We start from the raw sequence: 19,451 nt of genomic DNA, 5'->3' as shown, positions 1-19,451 counted from the left end.
ATAAAATTCCTGAATCATCTGTGTGTGTGTGTGTGCCTCTTTGTCTGTCTGTCTGTCTGTCTGTCTCTGGGTCTTTGTGTGTATCTCTCTCTGTCTCTATCCTTTTTTCTGTCTTCTGTATGTGTGTGCGTCTGTCTGTCTATCTCTTTGTCTCTGTTCCTTTGTCTCTTCTCTCTCTTTCTCTGTCTTTCTCTGTCTCTCTCTTTCTCTCATAGGATCCAACATAACAGAAAAAAGAAAGTGTATATTAAAATAGATATATTTCTAAATATTGGTTAAGCTTTAAAAATAATCCTGGACAAAAGTCCTGAGTATAAAGTTATAATATATACCACAGTAGTCCAGGGAGAAGGAGAAATCTTGGCCAGAAGCAATAGGTAATAATAGTAAGAAGGAAAGTAAATACTTGAAAAGAAAAGAAATGGGATGACTGAAAAGTGGCACTGAAGTACTTTTTTTTGGATGATGGGACTCCTGTGGTATTTCAGCAGGGGAAAGATCAGAGGAGTTCTATCAGTCCCACTCCTACAGTTCTTTACCCTATATCCTAATGTCCTACCATTTCCTTCCTGGATGGAGCCTTTTCCCCAAACTGGCTTGGAACTTAGAAATTCAAGTGGATTCTGCCCTTCTTTGAAAAATTAAAGCAGTGAGAGAACAACTGAACTCTTCAGGGGAAAAAAGAAAATATGTAAACACTTTTAAGTTTAATACGCATTATTAATACTTATTTATCTGTATATAACGAACAAAATAATACATCAAGCCCTTATTTGTAGTAACTGGTGATTTCTGAGTTGTAAATGCTCACACTGAAAAATTAATAAGTCTCACAAACCATTTAGAGCATACCTCTGACTATTATGGATTCTTTGAAATTTGAGAACTGTCCTAAGAATCTAACCATCATTATAAGATGGGAAATTTTGGAGAAATGTCTAAAGTTTCAGTTGAACTTTCTGAATATAACCTTTTAAAAAATGTTGAGTAGCTATATATTTAACATATTCACACACACACACACACACACACACACACACACACACATATATATATATATTTACATATTCACACATATATAGGAAGAAGGATGAACCTATGTTTTCACTGGTACAAGAAACTACTGGCAATGAAGAAGTTCGTTCATTTTAGTATCTTCTTTCTAACTTAAATGTTTAGTACTGAAAGCCAATATATTCAAGCACAAGACTTAAATCTCTATTTTCCTGGCTTTGAGACCAGCTATCTATCTATGATGTTGTCTATCACAATAGCCGGTATTATACTGTATTATTATTGTTATTATTATGTATATTAAATAACAATATAGCTAGATACCCAAAAAATTGAATTATGCATTATATACCTTAAACATATCATGCTAGTTTAATACATTTGAACACGCAAAAAGATGTGTTGTACTTATTCTGCATGTTTCATTTTAAATCATGCAAAACATTTCCATAATAATCATGTTATAAAAAAACAATAAAACCCTCAAGAAAAATAGTTTTTTGTTTTTGTTTTTGTTTTTGTTTTTTTTTTAAAGTAGGCTTCAATCTATATTCAATCCAGACATCAGTCTTTCTCTGAGGATAGATAGCATTTTTATCATGAGTCCTTCCAAGTTGTCATGGATCATTGTACTGCTGAGAATAGCTAAGTTGTTCATAGTTGATCATCTAACAATATTGCTGCTGTTTTTTACACAGTATATTTCACTTTGTATCATCTGCATGTTTACTTTCACCAAATATACACTGAATTGATTTGAAAGTTTCAAGGCAAAAAATGCATACATATACATATATATATATACATATATTCACACACACACACACACACATATATATATATGCATGTATATAAAGAAAATTAAGCCCAATAATTACAAATGGTTTTAAATATACTTTCATTCCTAAACAAAGGTAAATATCTATGGTTCATTTGCATAAACTGTAATACTAGGTAAAGGGAAAATGAGCATTTTTTGCATATTACACAGTTCTTACCTCTTCCTTTGTCTTTTTTGATATAACACGAAGCCAATCCCCAATCATGCTTAGGACAGCAGCAAAGTAAGCAAGCCCTACCAAGATCCAAAACCACACCACTGGCTTGTAAATATCTAAGTACTCAATATCTGATCCTCCTGTAAGGGGAAAACAAAGTGGAACAAAAATAAATTCATGGTATATGCACTAAGTATCCCAGGTATTTTGTGAATGTCTTTAATTGTTTTTTTATCATTATATTATTAATAATGTTTGTCAATGGATCCATCAATTACATATCAACAAAACCAAAGTAGACTCCTAGAAAAAAGAAATCTGACTAATGGATTCTTCTTTCTTACTATCCCAATTCTATTAATGAAATATAAACTCTTTGAGAACAGGCGTTGTCTCTGCCTATTTGTTTGTGTGTTTACTTTATGATCAGTGCATAAATTCCCTAGTACATAATTGCCTGATACATAAAGAAAACTTGTTGTATTTGATCAAACTGAATTGAATTGTCAGTTTCATCACATTCATTCCATTCTCCAAAGCTTTTGGCCTCCTGTTCATTTTAGATAATAACGTATTGGTTTAATAAGGGCACTGAGAGACTGTAGTGAGAAAAGATGATCCAAGAGAGGCTTGAGAGGCACTCACAGTTGGGGTGGAGTCAGAAAAAAAAAAGATGGGAAAAAGTGGTCAGCCAAGTAGAAAGAGATCCAGAAAAAAAAATGTTATGGAAAACCCAGAAGAGAGAAATGCTCAGATTTCTTAAATGCTGCAGAGACCTTGAAAAGGATGAGGATTGAGGAAAGACCACCAAATTTGGCAATTATGAGCTGGAGCAGGATAGTGAAACGGTGCATTTGATAAGTGGGATGTGCTAAAAGCCTGCCACATGGATTTACAAATTCATTTTCCAATAATAATCATCATAATTATGTGAGGGAGATGCTATAATTATTATGCCCATTTTAAACTTGGGAAAACTGAAGTTCAAAGAGAGCAAGTGAATTCTCTATATTTACACGACTGCCTCATGTTGGACCAGAATTCAAAAGCAGGTGGTCTAACTTCACCCCCTCATGCTTTTTCCCTTAAATTACTCTACTTCCCCTTGGGTAAAATCCTATACATAAGTAGTTACAGAGGCATTTGTATCTCCAGGAAATCCTTTTAAGTTCATTGTCATCAAGACCAAAATTCTTCCTTTATTGTTCAATTAGTTAAGGTTGCTTAATTACTAAGAATAGAATGCAATTGGTTTAACATATAATTTTTTTAGTGCCACAAAGGAGTCTTGGGAATTAAATGGTGACCACTATTTAGTGAAGGACAGCTAACTAACTGAAGAAAATCCCTAAATTATGTAGGATGTGCCATATTCCCAGAATTTCTTTTGTGCTTTAAATTACTTCCAAGTCTAAATTATCTAACACACACACACACACACACACACACACACACACACACACAAACACACACACACACACACAAACACTCCAGTTGGCTTTCATATTGATATCCTGATTCCAGATAGACACCCTGGAGAAGTTTATAAAAACAGAAGGAAAAAAAAATTGAGGATGAGGTAGTGAGGAAATAGTATGGAAAGCTTGTTTAATATTCTATTCTCTGCAAAGAAGGGAAAGAGAGTCAACTTTTTTTTTAAGCCAAACTTGACAATTATAATTAGTGTTCAATTTTGTTTTTTTATATTTTCTTCTTTTCCTTTTTATTGTTTTATTCATTATGTATATTTTCCTTGTTCTAAATGTACTTCATTTTGTATCATGTCATATTTTCTTCATTTTAGGAATTTTTATTCTACAGTAATATTTGATTTTATTTATGTACCAAAACTGGTTTAGTTATTTTCTACTCAATGAACACTTTGACCCTAGTATGCTTGCCCAATAATTGATAGTCATTCTTAATAGTCTAAATTTAATTAATGTGACAAATGCATAATTAGTTATATCCCTAAAAAGATATGTCATGATAATTCCTATCTTTGTCTACTTTTTCATGTAATCCCAGTTGCCTGAAATAGCCTTTCTCATTCCTTTCACCTATTCTATTTCTATCTCTTCCATAAATTTCATCTAAGTATCTTTGTATTTATAAATATGGATTTTTACAAAATCATTCTTGGCATGTTTCTGTTTAATTAATGAGTCAAATCTGTATAAAGTATCTACCACATGCAAAACACATATATCAACATATTATATATTATATAAATAATATAGATTATAATATGTATGTATTAGAACACAGTAAAACCAAGTGCCAGATGAGCTCTGAAGGGACAGAATGTTCTTGACAGGGACTCAGAGAACTCTTTGTAGGTTTGTGGTCAAATAAGTAGTTTCATGTAATTGAAAGACAATTGTAAACAAAGAATTACAGTGAACCAGCTATAAAATACTAGTAATTATACCTGCCCTGAATTTCTCCATATTTCACAAATAGTCAGCAATTCTTTTTAAAAAATATTTAGTAAGCACCTACTAAGTGCAAGGTGAAAAATAGCATGAATGATGGAAAAGAGTTGCCAAACTTTGATTCAAATCCTTCTTCTGGTATTTATTGGCTGTGTGTTCCTGAACTTGTCTAAGCATTCCAAGCCACTAAGGCTATGACTTGTAAAGCTGCTAAAGATCTGCATTGATAAAAGGAATTTTTTCACCCCAAGTTTCCCTACACTATGGAATCACAGCTCCAGATTTTTTAAAACACAAGGCACTGTTCCAGGAGTGGTAGGGATATAAAAACTAAAATAATTAAATTCTTGATTTTTGAGAAGCTTATACTGGAAAGGGGGTGAAGAAGGGAAGTGGGGGAGACCACGGGGGGAAGACTTATTTACATGTAAATAATGGAAATATAAGGTAATTTGAGGAAGGAGAAAACATAACAATGTGGGGAAGTTCTGTACAAATACAAGGTCAGGGTAACCCTAACAGAAAAAGTGATGTCTGAGTTGTGTCTTGAAGGGAGATATGGATTCCAAGAAGCACAGGTAAAAAGGAGTGAATTATAGCTATGGTGGGGAAGGAGCTTGAGAAAATTCCCAGAGGTAGGAAATGAAAAGTTGATTTCTAAATGCATTTCGGGGCAAAATTGTCTTGATCAAAGTCACAAAGCAATTTACCTTAGCTTGATTAGCTGATTCTGGGCTGAAAAAAAAGGGCATCATATAAAATATACTTGATAATGTTAGTGGGAATTATGGTGTGCAAGATCTTAAGTTCTAAAATAAGTCACTGAAGGATTTTTGGGTAGAGGATGAAATGGTCATTAGAAAAATCCTTTTGATCATGCTATGTGATGATGTTATGTGACTATGTCTACTTCTTGCTCTAGAATAGTTTCTGATCCTTTAATATGCTACACACATATTATGAAAATTGTATATGTATGCACAGATATTGAATACAACTGTGTAAGCTCCAGTTATACAGTTTGAAAACCCAGAAAGAGCCAAATGGACATAAGGATTGCAAAGTACCTGTTGGTCATTGGAAATGGGTATTCAAAAGCTCAAGTTTACAAGTGAGAGGAAAGAATCATGATGACAGCCTGATGTTGACAGAGCCTGCCTTTGAGTCTTTCCTTTCTACTAATCACAATGAGAAGTAGGCAAGAATACCTCAATAGTGATAGTAAGTAATCAGTTAACCAACATTTACTGAATCAAAAATATAACATCTAAGAGCTTTGGTTTACAACAGAGCCCCTCAAAATTTATATGCTAGGACATAAGGGATAACTGAGATCTAGATTCAAAGTATCATATCACCTTCTGGTGCCAATCTATCTATCTGCTATTTTGTTATCCATGGTTTAGTAAACTGAATTTTACTTCATAATTGGCAATAGATAAGATAGCATTTGTTATATAAGAGGAACTATATTAAGTGATTTATAATTATTATCTCATTTGATCATTATTATTATTCTCATTTAACAGATCATGTAAATGAGGCAAAGAGAAGTTAAGTAACTTGCCTACGATCAACCAGATGGTAATTATCTGAGGCAAGGTGTGAACTCAGGCTTTCTGGTTTACATGTAGTACTCTATTCACTGTAGCATCTAGTTGCCCAAAAAGAGGCTAACTAGAGATAGACACAAATATAAAATGAACTATGGATATATAAAAATAGAAGAGGGTTAACTAGAAATAGATACAAATATAAGATAAGACAAAGAGCCTGACCTTTGGCTAGGAATTAAGAATATTTCAACTGGAATTTCAGAGAAAGTGTGACTAAACTCAGAATTTTTCATATAAAATAAATTTCTTAATGATGAAGAGGACATCATGCAGATATTAGGGGTTATTATATTTCACTCTATGTTTAAATGAGCTAATTATTTTAACAATTAAGATCTGAAATGAGAGTCCGAATTAGATGGTATGTGATTGCTCTTCAAGCTCTGGCATTCAGTAATTGCAGTTATCTAAAAGATAAAATACAAACATCTTATGGCTGTAATGCTTACAGTTTGTCACCCTGGAATATTTCACTTTCTTTTTATGAATTTTATATTTTACTAATGAGGTGCTAGCTTCATCTTGCTCTCTCCTTTCAGATCTCTGTCTTTTGAAATCCTTTTCTTCTTTGAAGCCCAGCTCAGAAGTTAGATCATTCATGAAATTTTCTCTGATATTTCCTAGCTGAGCTTGCCAAAATTAAAACTAACAGTACCAATTACAATGACAAAAACATAATAGATATAAAATAGGATATTTGTAGGAAGCAACCAGCTTCTGCAACAAAATAGTATCCAGCCCCATAACACAGCAATTGGTTGGCAAGCCTACTCTCAATTAAAAATGATCCCTTTCTCTTGATCTTTCATTCTTCTCTGATTGACCTCTCTTAGTCAGATATAATATTATAACATATTCAGTTATGTGTTTATCTTATCCTATCTTTTACACTGTAAACTCTTTGAAGACAGATAATATGTTATTTTGCATTTTTATATCCTAGGCTACATGAGTGAGTGCTTAATAAATGTTTGTTAAATTGAATTTATAAAAATTATGTCTATATATTTCTTATCTGTTGTATCCAGAACTATCAATATTTATGCTTCCCATTATGCCTTGCTTTGTGGCCCTTCAGAGGAATGTTTATTGCCAAATCTCCCATCCACCTCACCAAAGATACATCACTGAGATGTTCTATTCCCAGGCTCATTATCACCCCTGAGGACTCAACTTCTCTGGGTGATAGACCACCCTTTTCTGGAACAATGGCACAATTGTCCTCTATATTACTGTTGCTTTCCATCCACCAACCACTATCATATTATCTTTAATACCAAAACATTCTACTCCACATACACATAGATAACTGAATTTGCCTCAGTTTGGGCTACGGTTTTGATTGCTTAAGTTCAAGTAACCTTTTTCATTTGACATGGATATATTCAAGTGGTCATAATACCTCTTACATATATATATATATATATATATATATATATATATATATATATATATATATATATATATGTAGTTCCATATTTCTAATGAAAGTGTAAAAAACAATAGAGAAAGTAAGTTTTACAATGAAGAAGAAGCATTACTCTAGCCACAAATACAACTTTACAAGGTAAATAATAAAATCTTCATATTCTTACATAAAGGTGTTGGTCCTCATTTGCTTAGGCTTTACTGAGAAAGGGATGCCAGGAGTAGCAGTAGTATCTTATGATGGATGATCTTTTGTTTATAAAACTCATGGGAAAATACATTTGAAAATTCAAAGGACTAACTTCAAAATATTACATGACACTCTTCCAAAGTTCGATTCTTTTTGTACAGCAAAACAACTGTTTGGACATGTATACATATATTGTATTTAATTTATATTTTAACATATTTAGCATGTATTGGTCAGCCTGCCATCTTGGGGGGGGGTGAGGAGGAGGGGAAAGATTGGAACGGAAGGTTTGGCAATTATCAGTGCTGTGAGATTACCCATGCATATATCTGGTAAATAAAAACTGTTAAAAACAAACAAACAAACAAACAAAAAGAAATATTACATGGAAAGTACCTGCAAAATAAGTTCATCAGATAATTCTATTTTTCAAATATTTCCATTTCAATGAAATCAAAAGGATATTTTTGCCAAGAGCATTCTTTTTCAAATCAATCTTTAGAAAAACTTTATCCAAGTACTCATGACTCACTTAACAAATAAGTACACCAAAATTCCATTTTAGAAGAGTTGGTTCATGATCAAGATGATTTTTTATGTCTTTCTTATAAACAGGATGTCACATTTTGAGAAGGGTAAATTAACTTAATCACTTAAGGTCCGTTTGGGTAAAACAGTCAACCCACAATGTTTTGTATGTGGATTTTAATCTCAGAAAAAGTATATTTTTCCATTCTTAATTGTCACTTCTAAGTTGAAATTTATGCAATGTGATGAAACAGGGGAAAATCTACAAAACTGGGAACTATTAAATACCTCACAAACCCTATTCATTTTCTTGGGTCTAAAATTCTGTCTTCTGACATCCCAAAATTGTTTGCATTCTCAAAGGCTATGTGAGTGAAATGTAAGCCCTTGACGGTTTTAACATACTAGAAAAAAAGTTTCCAAAGGAGAGCCTATCAATTTAAGCAAAAAGAAATCCATTTCCAGTAGGCTGGTCACTAGATAATGAAACATTTACCCAAACAAAAGAAAATGCAGAATTGTTCTTGATCCTATATGGATCCCTAATGAAGATTGAAGCAGAGTGAGGAAGAAAAAAAAAGTTAGACAGGAGAAGAATCATACCAAATTTTTAGACTATTTAAAGTCATTGACTTAATTCTTGATACTATAGATGTGAAACCCTTGTCCAATTATTAACATGTTGCCATATCAATGGGATTTCTGATTTTAATATTCCTGCTATAAATTAAACAACAAAGCTACAAGGAAATTTTGGCTAAATGAAAATAATAGTCACATATTCCTTTGAGAGAAATAAATAAAAAAGATTGCAAGAGTGGGTTTTATTGAGCATCCAAAGACAACAAGAAATATCATTTCATGAAGCTTAGTCATCTAGTATTAATTCCAGTGCTATGATGAGAATCATAAAAAAATACCCCCAGCAACAAGTCATTGCTCTTACTTTGGCGGCTGTTGCAGAGGATAAAGAGGTAGAGAAATTCTATGAAGAGGAACAAAGATCCATATAGTGGGGAAAGCGCAAACTTATGTGATTTTTGTCAAGACATTAACCTTCCTCACATCTCAGTCTTTCTATAAAATAAAAGGTTAATATTAGGTGACTTCTGATGCAATTTCTGAATCTATTTTCTTACAAATCTCTAAATTAAATCAACAGTTTTTATTATTATAGTGAATTATTAACTAATAGTGAATTTTCACATTTACAAGGATTTTTTAATATTAATATGCTTTCTTACTTATATTAAAACATAAGACTTACAGTTTCTGCTCTATAAGATTGATCATGTTTTGGTCATGTTTCTGAATTCAAGTATTTTGAAGTAATGTTTCAGTTCACCTTATTATGGTCTCATCTTCATATACAGTCCTACAGAAGAGCCAGTTAATTTAATTCAAAAACTTTTTTTTTTTTTGGCTGAGGCAATTGGGTTTAAGTGACTTGTTCAGGGTCACACAGATACAAAGTGAAACAATCTGAAGCCACATTTGAACTCAGTTACTCCTGACTTCAGGGCTGGTGCTCTATCCACTTTGCCACCCAGCTGCCCCCTAATTCAAAAATCTTATCTACTTCAAGGTACATGTATTGTTAAAATAAGTCACCAAATAAGAGGTGTTAATGTTTTATCACCTGTCTATTATGCATACTACTCTATTTTTAAACTGTTCATGTTCAAATAATATGCCCCTTTCTTTACAAGTATTTTAATTTTATTTTAATTCAGATTCCAATTTTGAGTACTACAATATTCCTTACTCTTTCATTAAAGAATACCTTTTGTGGCTTGGAGGGAAAATAAGCCTTTTTTCCCCCTTATAAGACACTTTTCATATTTCCTGTTTTCTTTGAACATGTCAAAAATGGTATGTTCTAAAGGATGGATGAAATTCAATTTTTTATTCTGACAGATTATTTTTTCATACTCAGTTATGAGTTTTCACTATAATATTTTTGTATTTAAAAAGTTGTATCATGCTTTCTTACAAATAGAAATATTATTTCCTCATAAATACAATTTGTATAATGAATGGTCCATTCCAATATATAGTCAATTACAGAAATGAGACAAAAGAGATAAAGGAGTAGGTATTAAGTATCTAGTACTTCTATCTGTGTTTTGGGATTGGCTAATTAAACACTCAAGAGACCCTTTCTTTCCCTTGATCTGCAATTAGGATAAGCTAACAAGAGTTAAGTAGAAATGTCACCTGTCTTGTGTTCCAAACAAGCAGGATTATTCTATAGATATAGCTTATAAAGAGATTAGCATGTCTTTCCTAGAGAATCATAGACTCAGAGTTAGAAAAGATCCAGTTTCTACATAAAGACTAAATTTTCATTGCAGTCTAGCTTCACTGTTCAAACACCTCAAATGTTAGAGAAAACTCATAATCTCATGATGACACCTAGTCCATTTTTACACTCCTTTTTTGGAAGCTTTTCCTTATATTGAGACAAAATTGTCTTCCTGTAACTTCTGCCCAATATCTTAATTCATACCTCTGAATTAAAGGAAAATAAAATAATCCCATTTTCATATAACAGTTCTTCAAATATCTGAAAGTGGTTTCTCTCCTATGTCATCTCTTTTCCATATTAGGTATCCCTTATTTCTTCCAAATGATCTCATTAAATTATTTTTGTAAATTTATTAAACACATAGCTCTTAATTAAATCAGCTGAACCCAATCATTGTTACAATGTCATTTTAAAAGATTATTTTTATGTACACATATGTTAGGATTCTTAGAGATGTTATGGGCTAGAACTTGAGACAAGGTAATATGCTTGGTTCACACCTTTAAAGGAGTTCAAATCTTTAAAGGAGTTTACACCTTTAAAGGAGCTCTCTCATTGGTCCTTTAAGGAGCTCCCATAAGCCCAGGGAGTACCCACAATCCCATTCTCTTGGAGAATATAAGGAGCCAGGATTGAGTGGGGAAAGTCAGTCTGGATTGGATCAAGGAGAGGACTTCCCTGGAGAACTTCAGGGAAGCTCAAGGAGATTCAGAGCCAGGATTGAGTGGATTCGCAAGTCCAGCAGATTCACAAGTCTAAAGGAAAAGCCTGCTCATGAACTTCCAGGAGATTCACAATATACGAATATATGAATATGCATTGTATTTATCATAACCTTTATAATAAACTATTTTATATGTATGGACTAAGTAAATTTAAATAAATTTAAATAAGAATATTTAATATATTAGTGTATATATGTGTGTGTGCATGTGTGTGCATATATGTATAAATTATTTTAAGGAATAAATGCTTAGATATAATATAGTACTTTCTCTTCAATCTATAATTTCTGTCTGATTACCCCTAGCTTTATCCCCAGACATGGTTAGGCTACCTCCTTCTAATTGATATTAGGTTTGTCCTGAAGCTTATGAACAAATTCCAAAATTTCAGTAGAGTTGAGTTTAAAAAACCTAATAGTTCTTGCCAGTGGCTAGTTATAAATTTTTTTAGGTTCAACTCTAATTGCTACAGGCTTTCTTAATCAACAGTGCTCAGAATTCTCACTGCCACACTCCTCAGACACCTCTCATCTCAAATAACATGAGAAAGAGTAGCCAAGTGGAAAGAAAAAGTGAACATCTGTTCTCTGGGTCTTTGTACTAATTGCTACCTCTAGTTTTCCTGATTTTTATCCAGTAGGAACACAGAATACAACAATTACAGCCGCACAGTACGTCTTTGTACAAGGAGCATAAAATCCTATGACAGTCCTAAATCAGAAAGTTTCTCAACCATTTTATTCTATACTTCCTTCATTTTTGTTCCCTCCAATCATGCATACAAGGATACATACTAAGAATTTTCATATTCTTTGCTCTTTAGCAATCATAACTTTTCTACATGCCTCTGATTCCGTGCACATCTTGAAATTGCAAAACTTTTTGGTAATATAAAAAATTATTTTCTTTTAAAAAAATACTTTTTGAGAAAAATGTTTTAAACAAAAAATTAAAGAGGGAACATAATTTTAAAGAAATTTTGCTGATCTCATGGCAGAATCACTTATTTTCTCCACTTCAATTAGATAAATTTTGAACTAGAGTACACAAATAACTCTAATAGTTTTGTGTTAGACTTTTAAAAAAACATAAGTAAATGGGAAAATAGAAAAATGAAATTCAGAGATAATCCCTAAATCTAATTTTAATCATAAATTGATCTATTTCTCAAATGAAACCTTTAAAACTCCATTGAAAATCAATTGAATGATAGATTTTGTCTTCTCTTCTCTTCTTACCTTTTTAACAAAAAGTGAAAATGCCAAAGGAAGGAATCAAGGTGAAATCAGATTGTAAATGAAAAACATATATCATTATGTAGGCTAGATAATTATCTTCTGAAAAAAAATATTGCTTAGGTATTTTAAATTCCCCCCAAAAAATGATTTTAAAGTATTTGATAAAAGTGATGAAAGACTTTGAGACATAATGTTTAGAAAACTGTCCTCAGAGACAAATCTTGCCTCTGCCACATTGTATATTGACTCAGGCCACAGAACACACACACACACACACACACACACACACACACACACACACACACACATCCTTCCCCTCATCCTTAGGTAGTTCTCCAAAGTTATAGACTGTAGAGAAGGTACTGATCTGCCTTGGTAGAGGGAGTTCCTCATATAGTTTTTTTTCCATATTCATAAAAATACTAACTGGGTTACAGGAGAAGAAATGAAAAGAAAAAATGAAAATGTGTTTCCCAGTTTATCATAGAAATGTAGCATTATTGAGGGGAAAGAATTTTGGCCTTGGCTTTAGGACAAGAAGTTCTGGTTTAGAATCCAACATTGACTACTATTTAAACATGTCACTTCTCTGAGATGAAAGTTCCTCATCTCTACAATGAGAGGTTTAAATGAAATAATCCCTAAGATATCTTCCAGCTGCAATATTAAGTGACACTATGAATCAGTATTTTGGTGAACTGAAAGCAAATTTCCTGCTAAATGGAGAGGACTTAAAAGATGTATGAAATTTGGAGGCAATCAAACAAGAGATGGAGTAAAAAATATATCATAGAATTAGTGAAGCCAAGAACACAAAAGGGCATGACATTTGCAGCCAGGCAAATAGAAAGAGAAAAAAAAGAAAGCATGTATAAAGAAAAGGTAAAAGATGAAAGTAAAAATCGAAGATTTTTTTTTCCAAATGCTATCATGTAACAGAATTATCTTAAGCTGGAATGGATTTAAAAAGGAACAAGGAAAACTGGCATTGGCATAATTTCTAAACCTACAGTGTGACTGGAGAATAAGAAGTTTAAAATTCCTTTACAAAGTGGAAATTTTGCTTCTGCCTATCTCAAATGTCAACTGACAAGTATATTCTTGAATTCTACCATGATCTTCAGTTCAAGTCAACAAAAGAGTTTTCTCTCTTCTCATTCAAACCCTATTGAATTAACTGTGAAAAGAATAGATGTGATCATTAAAAATAAAAAATAGAAACAAAAAAAATTTTTACCTGCAACATAATCACCAAAACCGATAGTTGTCAGTGTGATGACCACAAAATAAATGGCATCAAGAGCACTCCAACCTTCTATGTGCTTAAATATAACTGCAGGTAGAGCAACAAAGAGAACACACCCAAACAATATGAAGATGATGGTTGAGATGATTCGAATCTTAGTCTGACTCACATTCCACTTCTAGGCATGAAAGAAAAAAAAGAGTTTCATTACTGATGTGTCTTAAAAACTGTAAAATAATTGCAAGTAATAATGTTGTTAATCTCCTTAATGATATTTACTATCAATTATCTTCATCTATAGAAGACATGTGTGAGGTAGAAAGTCCCAAGATAAACATTTTAATATAATTTAATTAATTTAATTGTTGAAAGTTAATTATATTTACCTTACTTTTTGCTTAGACTAAAAATATTTTTATTTTACAAGAAAATTATTGGGGAAAATGTTTTTCTAGAAGTATCCTTAGCTGAGAGAATAAACATAGGACTCAATATTTGATATGCATAATGATATAATAAGAAGATACTCTATTTTCTCCTTTGAATACTTGGCATTATCCTCCAGACCTGTATTTCTCTCCTTTTTTATCTTTATCTCCTGGCTTCCCTAGCTTTTTTCAATTCTTAGATAAAATATCTTCTGCAAGAAACCTTTTTCAGTCCCCTTTAATGCTAGTGCTTCCCTCTGAAATTACTTCTAAATTATCCTGTTTTTATATTGTTCTTATATTGAAATTAATATGTTGTCTGCCATTTAGATCACAAGAATAGGACATATTTTTGCCTTTCTTTGCCCAGCATTTAGCAAAATTCCTGACACATAATAGGAACTTAATGAAAGTTTTTTGACTTGATTTGACTTAAACAAAGGTCATGGCTCTAATATATGTTCTTATAGTTATTTGGTTTACTTGACTAAAAGCTAGGAAGGGAAGAAAAAAAGGGAGGGAGGGAGGAAGAGAAGGAGAGAGAAAGGGAGGGAGGAAAAAAAGGAAGGGAGAAAATAAAGATTTAATTGTTTACTAGTTCTAAGTACATGGATTTGGAGTTTCCATCTGGGCTTGTTTTACATGGCCTTAACAAAAGAAGTTATTTTATGACCTAAGAGGAAACAGACAACAAGTTATGGATAAATCTATATGAAAATATCATCATAAATATGGGAAAATCAATTTAAAGCTCATATCATTTTAAACAGGTGCCTAAAATTTTGCCTGAAACTTGACTTTATAATCATATCAAGACTATTTATATACAAATGTATAAATCATAATGAAAATGAACAAAAAGAATAGAGGTTTACAACTTAGTACCAGTGAGTACATTACAAAGTTTTTCATAGGCTTCTTTTTAATCTTGTCTTTCCTTTCCCATTTACCTTCTCTCTCTATTCCTCCCTTTCTCTCCTTATACTTTCATATTTTATTTTTTATCCCTCTTTCTTCCTTTATTTTCTGAGTATTTCCCTGTCAATTTCTTAGCTTTATCAATTACACCTCAGGGCAATGCTTTGCTTTACAGAATTCATTTATTATCTAAGAACATGATATAGAACATGTCAATGATGTATATATACAATTACAGCAAAAATACAATCATAAAATGGCAATTCCAAATTATTCACATGGATTTTAATAGTCAATTTCGAATATCAAGTTGGCTCTTTCTTGTCAACTAGTACAACTATAGAATAACTTTTTAATCTCATTTTCACATGCTAAATGCACAAAGGGATACAAGTTAATTCAAACATTAGATAACATGAAGTTTAAAAACTGAAAAAGATGTGTCTTTTAGGGTAGTCAATAACTGTGTTGAACTGAACTGAAAATACCATAAAATTTGATTATCAATGATAATTTTTTTTTATTTTGGATTGGACCTGTGATTTTATTCACATAGGCAACTCAAAGGAAGGTGTTTCCTACCAATGCAGCTCTTAGACAGTTGTCTGAGGCACTGAAAGGTTGTAACTTGCCAAGAATCACAAAGTAGTTATCAGCAGCAACACTTGAATACAGGTCTTCTTGACAGACCAACTTTGTATTCCGTGTGTTATGCTCTTTCATATATGATAGTTCTTATTGTTGCTCAGTAGTTTCATGACTCTTTGTGACACCATTTGTGACTTTCTTGGCAAAAATATCAGAGTGATTTACCATTTCTTTTTCCAGGTCATTTCACAGATAAGGAAATTGAGGCAAACAGGATTAAGTGATTTACCCAGAGTCACAAAACTTGTATTTGAGGTCAAATTTGAACTCAGAAAATTGAGTCTTCCTAACTCCAAACCCAGTACTCTATTCACTGACTCACCTAGATGCCTTTTTGATGACAATTGATGATGATGACAATGCCCTAATATTACCCCTAATTGACAAAAATTAAGTCATATTGTAAAAGCATTAACATTACTATCTCAGAGTTAGTGGGGTTTGTTTTATCTGAAATTTAAATAGGTGAATTATCACCCAATTTTCCATAATAGGCTGTTTTGAGACTAAAACAAAAGAATGTATATAAAGTACCATCTATCTTAAAGTGCTATAAAATTTCAATCAGTTAATCTCTAGGTCATAACATATAGGAAAAAAAAATGCATTTACCATGAATGTAATAAAATAAAATTATTTCTTCAGTTTTTACTTTGTTTTTCTCATCAAAAATTTGTAAGTTTTGTAGCAAATATATATAGTAAAATATTTAAATACTCACAATAAATGTGTCTTCTACTTTAGCAATTCCTTTTCCAAATATAGTCCCTAGTTGATCTCCAACTCCAGCCAAGAGAAAACCAAAAAGGGGAATTCCCAGTAAGGCATAGATGATACAGAATATCTTTCCACCTTCCGTCCGTGGTGAGATGTTTCCAAAACCTAAATCACACACACACACACACACACACACACACACACACACACACACACACACACATGCACACACAGAACAAACAAACAAACAAAAACAATTTCAGTTATTTACAAATTGGTGATATATGAAAATACCTGTAAAGACAACAAGTAAGAAAAATTGCAGAATGTTTCACAAGAGACCTACCATCTACTGCCAATGGGAAATAATTTTAAGCCAATGTACAATGTCTTTCATTGAATATTTTGAAGTACAAATAATTAGAATTTACAGGAAGTATATTTAGCATTTCATTGTTTTATTTTTCAACAATGTTATAGACATAGTTTATAAAATAGAAAATGCAATAATAACAAGAAAACGTTAAATTCAATGTATTTCCATATAATAAAAGTTATACTAAATTTTGTATATTTTAGGGGCATTTAATAGGAGTACATCTTACTCTTTTTAATTTTATCAAACAATTGTTTTACTCTAAGAATTTCATTTGTTACTTTTAACTTTATTTTCAGATAATTTTAAAAATGTAATAATGGTATTTACACAGCACTTTGTCATTTGATCCTCACAACAATCCTGTGAGGTAGGTTCTGTTATGTTCATTTTTTTAAGGAAAACAAAAATAAAAGATATTAAATGACTTGGTCACATAGTTAGGAAGTACTCAAGACAAGGATTGAATTCCTTTCTTCTAGACTCCAAGACCACTCTCCACTGTGTTCTCCACTGAGCTTCCTTATAACTATTTACAATTATCAAATTATTTATGTTTATATTATACTTATTTTTATATTTATTTATAAATATAATAAATATTTATTTTTATATTATATCAGAAATCCAAGATTTTCTGGGATTGGTAATTATAGATTATGGATAAATTATAATTTAACCAATTCAACACTATCACCTTTCACTAATGATGAAACTTTCTATATCAAATTTACTTTCACTTATGAAACTTCTTTATAAAATGTAAAAAGTTAACAAATATTCCAAGCTTTAGGCCATTCCTGCATGGAACATGAAACAATAATGTTTTTAAAAAAAAATTATCCTCCGAACTCTCAGATTTAAAAAGTGGCAATGTACAATAACCAAGGTTGAAAAGACAATGAGAGAAAACACATTTTTAAAGTTTTGCATCCTCCCAGAGACAATCATTTAATAATGAAATAATGGTCAACTAACAGAAGATAGTGCTCAGACCACATCTGAAATAAAGTATCTATTTCTATGCATCATAATTTAAGAGGTGACATTGACACAACTATGTTCCCATAGTAACAAAAGGTTACTATAACAAAAGACTGAAAAAGAAGGAGATGTTTACCCTGGAAAAAAAAGAATATCTAGGAGATACATAATTATCTTCAATATTTGAAGATGTCTTGTATAAAAGAGAGAAAAGACATTCTCTGTTGCTCTCTACTTGTGCATAGGACTAGCCCTGTAATTTCTGCTTTGAGGATATGTCTAAGAAAAATCCTAATGTTGGAGGTACTGAATAGAAAAGTTTGCATATATCAAAAACTAAAGAGTATATATAGAACACCTATACCTTTGAACTTGGAATTTCATATTCATTAAACCTCTAGATTTTTGCAATACACTCAATTCAATTCTACAAGCATTTTTTAAAAAAATCATTCTGTGTCTACCATATGAAGGACACGGGATATAATGATAACATGAAATATGTTACCTCTTCTTAAAGAGCTTACATTCTATTGAGGGCAGAAAATATAATATCACACAACCAAGTAAATACATGATCAAATGAGGAAGAGGCAAACACTAACAATGAGGAAGATTAAGAAAGGCTTACCAATGGAGGCAGCTTGAGCTGAGCCTTGAAGGATGCTAAGAATTCTTTGAGGGGGAGGTAAAGAGGGGAAACATTTCAGAATTTGGAAACAGCATATGTAAAGGCAGAGGGGTAGGAAACAGGATGCCAGTTATGGGGAAGAACAAGTAAGACAGATTAGTTACAACATAAAATGTTTGAAGGGGAGGAATATGAATAAGTCTGCAAAGGTAGGTAGGATCCAGACAGTGAAGAACTTTAAATACCAAGCTGACAAATCTGTATGTCTTCCAGAAACATAATTGGATCCCTTCCCTTTAAGCAAACATAAGACATGGACCAACATTCATCCAACTTTCATTTAATTTAATAGTCATGTAAAAAGTGCTAGTTATATATAAGGTATTGTGCTATATAATGAGAATGGATTAGTAATTTGTTTTGTTATCCAATGTAATTATGAAACAAGTAACATATTTTGAGAATGAACAGCAAGAGTAATCAGATATAATTCTGAATGTTGAGCTTTCATGTTGTAGCAATGACAAGTATCCTACCACCTTTAATTCTCTTCCTCCTTCTGCTTCTCCTTTTCCTCCTAATAAAAATGGCAGTTATAGAGAACTCTAAAATTTACAGAGCCCTTCAACACATTTTTTAATTTGATCTTCACAACAACTCTGTGATGTAGGTACCACAAGTATTATCTTCTTCTTAATTATGAGACAATTGAGGCTTCAACACGTTAAGTAACCAACCATTCACATAGCTAATAAGTAGGATTTGAAGTCATCTTCCTGAATCCAAGTCCAGCATTCTATCAACAATGTTATGTTAATTCTCTAAAGTTCACCATAATTCTCTAATTGATTCACTTTTCTGTTCATTATACAAAGATTTGGAGTTCAAATCTGACCTTATTTACTTGTGTAATCCTTGGAATGTCATCTAACCCTATTTGTCTCAGTTTATCTTATGTGAAATGACAGCTGGAGAAGGAAAGGGCAAACTACTCTGGTATCTTTGCCTAGAAAGTACCAAATG

The 19,451-nt window shown here is 31.9% G+C and overlaps 1 protein-coding gene across 6 annotated transcripts in view; it reads right to left on the bottom strand.

Annotated features, from left to right (window-relative positions):
• Positions 1–19,451, bottom strand: part of KCNK2 (potassium two pore domain channel subfamily K member 2) — a 269,015-nt gene that overhangs the window by 63,713 nt on the left and 185,851 nt on the right. For all 6 annotated transcript variants that reach the window (XM_074309154.1, XM_074309152.1, XM_074309156.1 and 3 more), the window contains exons 4-6: positions 16,442–16,602; positions 13,718–13,904; positions 2,013–2,152 (exon numbers count right to left, since the gene is read on the bottom strand). In XM_074309154.1, the coding sequence (XP_074165255.1) occupies positions 2,013–2,152; positions 13,718–13,904; positions 16,442–16,602 (488 nt within the window). The remainder of the gene's footprint in view (positions 1–2,012; positions 2,153–13,717; positions 13,905–16,441; positions 16,603–19,451) is intronic.

This window comes from Sminthopsis crassicaudata, chromosome 4 (assembly GCF_048593235.1).
Source record: "Sminthopsis crassicaudata isolate SCR6 chromosome 4, ASM4859323v1, whole genome shotgun sequence".
NCBI classification, from domain to species: domain Eukaryota; kingdom Metazoa; phylum Chordata; class Mammalia; order Dasyuromorphia; family Dasyuridae; genus Sminthopsis; species Sminthopsis crassicaudata.
The sequence above is the reverse complement of the archived record's forward strand: the minus strand, read 5'-3'. Positions and strand labels throughout refer to the sequence as shown.